Source organism: Sinocyclocheilus rhinocerous, unplaced genomic scaffold (genome assembly GCF_001515625.1).
Source record: "Sinocyclocheilus rhinocerous isolate Xijiao unplaced genomic scaffold, SAMN03320098_v1.1 scaffold897, whole genome shotgun sequence".
In the NCBI taxonomy this organism is placed as follows: domain Eukaryota; kingdom Metazoa; phylum Chordata; class Actinopteri; order Cypriniformes; family Cyprinidae; genus Sinocyclocheilus; species Sinocyclocheilus rhinocerous.
In genome coordinates this window covers 536690-544828 of record NW_015649224.1, presented here as the reverse complement: position 1 = coordinate 544828, position 8139 = coordinate 536690, and the positions used below count along the sequence as shown (strand labels likewise).

The window sequence follows — 8139 nt, the reverse complement described above, 5'->3', positions numbered from 1 at the left end:
GACTACAACTGGTGAGGGTTGAACTGTACAAGTGTCCCGATTACGCCAACTCACATTCTCAGTTTTACATAGGTGTCATATTTGAGGCCTATTGCTCTGAACATATGCAGGCATTTACTATTCTTATACATTTTTTTTTTTTTTTACGAGGAGTAATAGTGCTTTTTTATTTTTGTGCGTCAGTATTCATCAGATAGAGAGACGAGCTCTGCCCGAGTTCTTCAATGGGAAAAATAAGTCCAAAACACCAGAAATGTAAGTCAGTTTGTATACATATACATGCAAATACTATTTGTATCAGATTCAACATCCTGAACTCTACATAAACATGTTCATATCTTGTTTGTAGATATCTTGCATACCGCAACTTCATGATTGATACATACCGGCTAAACCCTCAGGAGTATCTGACCTCAACCTCCTGTAGACGAAACCTGACAGGAGATGTGTGTGCACTAATAAGGTGTGTATAAAAGTTTAACTTTTACCCACTTAAACTGACACCGGTTTATAAATAATTTGTAATTCATTTATAAACCTGCTTGTGTGAATTTTAGGGTTCATTCATTTTTGGAGCAGTGGGGGTTTATCAACTATCAGGTAGATGCAGAAAGCCGACCCCTCCCCATGGGCCCACCCCCAACACCACACTTTAACGTTCTCACAGACACACCGTCCGGACGCGTCCCACTACAGCACAGACCCTTACAGGTAATATAGAAGGACTTTGACATTACATTGCCAAACACCAAATTTATGCTTTAAATGATCAGCTCTTAGATTAGTCAGCCGTTCGTGTCACAAAATAAATCCCAACAGGGTTTTAACTGCCTTTCCCTTTTATTACTTTCCTACTTACTGTATCTAAAAAGGGGACATGAAATATTGTTTTGAGTTGAAAACAATCAGTTGCCTAGAACTAGGGCTGGGCGATATGATGATATTATCGTATATTTCGACGATGTCTTGCAAGTATCACGATGTCAGTTACAGACGATAATCGCCAATATTGAAAAAAAAAAATATACAAATATATTTAACATAGTCCCGTAGTTACCATGAACATTGTTCACATGAAATAGCATGAATGAAATATTTTGTAGCCTATGCTAGTAGCTAATTAATAGGGAATAAAAAATCTATTCTGGAATCACTTAATATATAGGGGTGGGAATCGCAGGGTACCTCACGATACAATACGAATCACGATACATGGCTCACGATACGATAATATCACGAATACAGCGATTCTGTGATAATCGATATATTGCTAGACAATCCTATAACGATACATCATGATATCTGTCTAACTATGAAAACAAAATGCCCGTGAAAATGTTAAGTGCAAGTTTTCTCTCTTTATTCAAGTCCAAACTGATAGAAAACCGCACAAAGTTTTGTAAATCAAATATAACATGTTAAGTAAATTAATCATTTTATTCTTGGACTTATTAAAAGCTTATACATTTCTTTGTGTGTAAACCAACACATTTAACTGCTTAAATGTTTTTTTTTTAACTCAACTTTTTATAGGCTGTATTCATAGGCCTATAAGGACACTTCGGAGCTCTAAAAACATGAGAAAAAATAACCTTTCTGTTTTTGGTCATGCAGAAGAAACCAATTTGTTTTTAATTGCTAATTTTAGACAAATAACAAATATCTTACAGCTTGACTACAAGTTAAAAAAAAACAGCGCCACACGTTAAGGAAATTAAACTTATAATGACATTTGTCTACTCGGGCGACAACACCAAAATTGAAAGAGAAACATTGGACCTTATGAAAAATAGGCAAGACACATTGCTATGTGACATCAACATGAATTTACCATTCTTACAATCACCACCAGAATGTCCACCTTCACAATGAACTCTGTTAAACTCTGTTCAATTCAACAATTCAACCGCTGTCTTCACAAAATGAAATTAATTTCAAATACTAAATATAGAGCAGTGTAGAAATTAACAACACTAACATAACAACAAAGCTAATGTTTAAATGTAATATTAAGCACAAAGTAAGAAAATAAAAATTAAATTAAGCTTACTGAATCGCAGACTACTGTCAGATAAAGAGCAACCAAACTGATGTGTGTTTATAGTGCATGTTGGCTATGTTGTCTTTGGCAGGGGTGGGGCTCGAATAGACGATATTATCGGACATTGCAATATTTATTAAGGCGATTATCAATAAAATATTTTTTACATATCGCCCAGCCCTACCTGGAACAGTTATACAGGTCAGTGATCATTACAAAAATATTGAATAAATTTAATGTATTTTTTGTGTTTGAAGGTTTCAGCTTCTCAGCATATGTTGCATTTCCCAGAGAAATTGAGAGAAAAACCATCTGACCTGCAGAACTTTGGTCTACGGACTGATATTTATGCTAAGAAACATCCAAAGGTAAAAACCACAAACAATGTTTGCAACATCGTTTGAGTTTAGCAGTGTTTTAACCAGGGGTGTGGACTCGAGTCACAACTTGCCTGTCTTGACTCGGGACTTGTCTGTCTTGACTCAGGACTTGACTCGAGACTTGAATGCAAAGACTCGAGACTTACTTGTGACTTGCAAAACAACGACTTGGTCACACCTCTGGTTTTAACACAACTTTCTAGACTCTCTTTGTGCATTGAGATTCAGCACCTAAATAATGTGTGCTTGCTTTCTGTCTTTTTTTTTTCTTTTTCTTTCTTTCATCTTTAAGAGTAAAGGCGCAAGTGCAGGGAGAGAATGGACAGAACAGGAAACACTCTTGCTTTTGGAGGTAAGCCAGTCAAACAGTCAACAAGATTTTGAAAGCTTTAGTACTCAGGAGTCTTCAAAAGCAGTACTGCAGGGGGTTGCCAGTTTTTTTTTTTTTATCTCAAGCAAACAATGATTACAATTTTTTTGCCCAAAGCTAAAGTTAAACATTTTACGTTTTACAGTTTTTAATTGTCTCTCACATTAAAATGTATTTTGTATTGTAATTTTGGGTGAAGTAAAAAATTTGATGTATATGGCTCTGTTCATATATCACAATAATTATTATATAATGACATATACATTTTATGTAATAATGATTTAAAATGGTTTAAAATGCAATACTTAATTTTATACAATGTGTAATATGGAGGACCTGCTCCATCTCTCTCTATCCCCTAGGGGTTCTTGGCCTGAAAAAGGTTGTGATTATTTGTTTTTGTATGCCATATCTTTCTTTTCAGGCATTGGAGATGTATAAGGATGACTGGAATAAGGTGTCCGAGCATGTGGGCAGTCGCACACAGGATGACTGTATTCTTCACTTCTTACGGTTGCCCATAGAGGACCCATACCTAGAGAACTCTGAAGCCTCAATGGGTCCTCTGGCCTATCAGCCTGTCCCCTTCAGCCAGTCAGGGAACCCTGTAATGAGCACTGTTGCTTTCCTTGCATCTGTGGTCGACCCTCGAGTGGCCTCTGCAGCCGCCAGGGCAGCTTTAGGTAAGAGTTAGTCTGTTAGTGTGTGTGTGCTGATTTGAAGATACGTGTGCTAAGAGAAAATATGTATGTAATGTTTGAACTGTCTTTCAGAGGAATTCTCAAGAGCAAGAGAAGAGGCCCCACCAGAGATATTCAATGCCAGCTTTCACAAAGCACAGAGCGTTGGGCATAATTTAGATCCGGCTTTTACACTCCAAACAGGCAGCATTGCAGAACTTGATCCTGACCATTCAGAAAAGACTGGTACTTAGTTTTTAGTATTTTTTAAAAAGTGTTTTATGTAGTCAAAAGAAAAAAGAAAAAAAAAACTCTCCCCTTGAATTCACTTTTGAAATGCACGTTAAGACTGGTTATAAGCAACTAAATGTCTCCCCCTACCTTAATAATCTCCCTAGTTTAATAATATTTTACATCATTCCTGTTTTTTACTGTATTTTTTAACCCAATAAATGCAGCCTTGGTGAGCACAAGACCCCAAACTGTTGAATGGTTGTGCATGTTAAAACCGTTTTAGTGTCATTTAAGAATAATTGGAATGGTCGTACTTGAAACATCCAGGGGAGGGCAGTAAGTAAAAGAAATGTTTAATGTCATTTAAACAACCATCTTATATGGCCTCTGAACACCCAATATTATATAATAAGGTTTATGATCAACATTAGGATTATGACTAATATATTGTTCTCTTTGTTTTTTGTTTTTTTGTAGATGGGAGTAGTATAGAAACGATGAGCACTGCATATGAGCAACATGAAAAGGTATGAGAAGCTTCTTCAGACACAAATAATCATCCATTCTGATGTTTTATGTTCTTATTTCACAAATCTTAACAAGGAAAGTATGATTGATTGTCACTGAGACTGTGCTGTCTTTTGTAGCTTGAGGGTGATAGCATCTTGGGAGAGGGAGAGCATGTGAAGAATGAGGAGAAAGAAGAGAGTGAAGGAGAGAGGGGAGAGGAGAGCACAGCAGGTCAGAGGATCACAGATGCTCTGCATATTAAATCTCTTTGCATTGATTCACCTTGATTTAACACATTGCTGCTATATTGTTAAATATTTATTGTTAGTTGCAGTTGGTGTGACAGCTCAGGTACACCAAAGCTGTGTTCAAAATGGTATACTACTATACTACTCAGACTACATTTGAAAGGAATTCTGTATGCATAATATGCACATTTTCTGGATGCATGTGATGCCCAGATGACCTAGCATTTTCTCCAAGCACTGTGCCTTTAGCTTTTGTATAAAAACCTATATATGGAATTACAAAAAAGGGAAAAGAAAGTGACCCCATAGCACTTAACATTCACAAAGCATGTTAGAAGTGAACCACATCATTTATGACAGTGAATCTAGCCAAAAAAAGTTTTGAAAGAAGTCTCTTATGCTCACCAAGGCTGCATTATTTAATCAATCTTACAGTAAATCAGAAATATTGTGAAATATTACAATTAAAAATAACTTTTAATATATTTTTAAATCGTAATGTATTCATGTGGTATTAAAGCTGAATTTTCAGCAGCCATTGCTCCAGTCCTCAGTGTCACGTGATCCTTCAGAATTGTAATATTTGGATTTGGTGCTCAAGAAACATTATTGCCAATGTTGAAAAAAATCGTACTGACCCCAAATCTTTTGAACAGTAGTTTATATCAGAGGTCCCCAACCACCGGGTCACGACCCACTACTGGGCCATGGAAGAATTGCTACCGGGTCGCAAGAATGTTCTGGGAAAAATGTGTAGGCCTATAGATATGACACTGTTATTTATTTATGTTAATGATTGTTCTAATTATTCTGTATTTTCTTTGTATGCAATTGATATGGAGTAGCAATTTGACAATTTCATGTTAAATAAGTAGGCTAAATGAAAGATTGCTCTGATCTGTCACATATTAGGAGTTAAACGGGTCGCAGTTGATCCGTAATACGGATGAGACCCTACCATTCGGCACGCACGTGATTCGCAGATTAATTTGCCAATTTACACGTACAAGCAATTTTAAATCACAAGAAGAAGAAACGAAAGAGAGCTCAATTCGTTACTCACGCGCTGTTCTCGCACACAAAGCGCGCACAAGAGATGTGTTTCAGACAGCGCGGAAATGCCGAGTTGCATATACATACACACAAAATTAGCCCGTGTCAAAAACCCTTCACAGCATTGTCATTCTCTGTGCTTTAAATAATTTTTTTCTTTCTTATCCGAAAAAATAGTCCGATCTGTCACAAAAAAAAACACAATATAATGCGTTGAACCACTATATAATGCTATTATAATAGCTATTATATAATATCCTAATATATATATATTATTATACATATATCCCCCCCAATGAGTAAAAATTAGTCATGCAATTTCTACTGTATTTCTTCATTTTTCAAACTTTTTGTATGTCTATCCAGAGGAAAGTTTTGACATGTGCCTTACCCAAGGGGATGGAGAGGAGATGAAGAGGAGGATGGCGCTTGAGCTGGTGGAGGGAAACATCGCCACAGCTGCTGCTGCAGCACTGGCCTCTGCAGCTACCAAAGCAAAGGTAGATGTCAAACCTCTTTTCTTGCAACCGCTCCCGTGACCTTTAATTGTGACAAAAAAGCCATTCATCTGAACTCACGCTTCTCTTTCTTCTGTCCCTCTAGCACTTGGCTGCAGTAGAAGAGAGGAAAATCAAATCTCTGGTGGCTCTGCTGGTTGAAACTCAGATGAAAAAGTTGGAGATCAAACTGAGACACTTTGAAGAGCTGGAGACCATTATGGATCGAGAAAAAGAGGCTGTGAGTTAGAGTGCCTTGTTCAAACAAGATCTGGCATCTCTCCAAGACTCCAAGAAACTTTTGAGAGCACCCTAAATTATTTTTCAATGCAAGAATGTTTTACGACCTGCATTTTAATCGCCATTGATTTATTTTGAGAAAATTATTTGTAATATAATACATTTGTTTTAATGTAATAATAATATTTGTTATAATACATTTTCATAATCTCTTAAAGGGATAGTTCCCTTAAAAATGAAAATCTGTTTTCATTTACTCACCCTCATGTTGTTCCAAACCTTTTTTCTCTTTTATTTAAACAGAGAAAATCTTGCTGACTGCTATCTGCATTTTAATGTAGAGATTTGTTTGGGAGGGTGTTTAAACTTAATTTGATATCTGTGTGTTGTAGCTGGAGCAGCAGAGACAGCAGTTATTGTCGGAGAGGCAGAACTTCCATGTGGAGCAGGTGAAATATGCTGAGATGAAGGCACGACAGAATGTGGAACAGCAGCAACAAGCGGGAGCCACACAGAGCAGCAGTAGTACAGCATACAACCCTCTTCACCATGGTACACTCTCTCCTACACATCAGTCAACCCTTTTGTCTCATGCACACTCATATACTTAATAATATTGTGTTTTTTGCATCTCTCTCAGGATGTTCGGTGGGCAGTGCTAGTACTGGACAGATTGTGGGCGCTCGGCACTCTGGAGCTCCCAATGGCATGTGTGAGTAACACATGCCTCAAAGCAAATGCGATCAACACCGGTGCAGTGTTCGAAACCTTTTGAATCCTGCTGCTTTTCGTTTTTTGCCAACTCAGACCAAACTCCACCATCCTCACAGGCTGATGGGGCCACACCCATGTAATGTCTTCACCTCCTTAAGACCCAAACTCCGCAAGATGACATGAAGAACACAGTCACTTCATTACCCACATTCATCTCTACAATAGCACTTCTTCTGTGTATATTTAATATTTTTTAAGCATTGATGCTGACATATAAGTGTAAGATTTGAGGCTTTTCGTAGCCGTATCTGTCTGTACTTAATGTTTGTAGATCTGTTTTTGTATTGCCACCAAGCACTAAAACAGTTGTTTTAGTAAGAATAAATCTTTTATATGGAGTTATAACTTCTTGAGTGAGCTCATCTATTGAAGTTTACTTTAGAAGATTTTCTAATACTTGAATATTTTTAATTTAGTAGCTTAATCTCTGATGCATTTAAAACATTTAATTTGATATTTGTGGTACAAGTATTTCAGCAGTCAACTGTTCTTAACTATGAAGAAAGCTGGACTGCGCCATTACTTGATTTGTTCCAGATGTATTTTTAAGAGAAACTCTTAGATCACAGGTTTGTGTGCACTAAACTCTAGTGCACAAGGTTTGGGAGAAGTTTTTTAATGCTTTTTTCCATACACAAGAGTAAATGGAGCTCATAAATGAGATTTGAGAGCCACAGGCTTCAGGGGAAGATTTTCAGCAAAAACACTTTTATTGTATGGAAAGGAGCAACTTAATTGTCATTAATATCGTGCCCTGTGTGTTTGACTGAAGAGTCATAAGTTTGGAACGACAAAGTTGAGCAAATAATTATAATTTTATGCTGAACGGTCACTTTGAGAATTGTTGAATAAAACTATGGAAAATGTTAAAGAAATGTTACCGTGGCAACTCACTGAAATAGGTTTGTTGAAGTACTAAAATTATTAAAGCTAAAACAAACAAAATTAAAGCTATATTTAAAAAAAAAAAATGAGAAGCACAAAATTACTAAAACCTAAAATGAAAGCTGAAAATATAAATTAAAAGCTAATTCAAAAATGTATAAAATGCTATCATTTTATAAAATACTAAAAGAAAATTACTAAAATAACTAATTCTAAATATAATTAAA

General features: G+C 36.3%; 1 protein-coding gene across 1 annotated transcript in view; it reads left to right on the top strand.

Annotated features, from left to right (window-relative positions):
• The window catches only part of LOC107710344 (SWI/SNF complex subunit SMARCC1-like), a 24892-nt gene extending 17520 nt beyond the window's left edge, over positions 1–7372 (top strand). The window contains exons 18-27 of the mRNA XM_016515096.1: positions 2299–2409; positions 2714–2773; positions 3216–3474; positions 3565–3717; positions 4183–4232; positions 4353–4446; positions 5883–6016; positions 6120–6254; positions 6646–6805; positions 6894–7372. Of these exons, the coding sequence (XP_016370582.1) occupies positions 2299–2409; positions 2714–2773; positions 3216–3474; positions 3565–3717; positions 4183–4232; positions 4353–4446; positions 5883–6016; positions 6120–6254; positions 6646–6805; positions 6894–6973 (1236 nt within the window). The 3' untranslated portion in view covers positions 6974–7372. The remainder of the gene's footprint in view (positions 1–2298; positions 2410–2713; positions 2774–3215; positions 3475–3564; positions 3718–4182; positions 4233–4352; positions 4447–5882; positions 6017–6119; positions 6255–6645; positions 6806–6893) is intronic.
• The last annotated feature ends 767 nt before the right edge of the window (positions 7373–8139 follow it).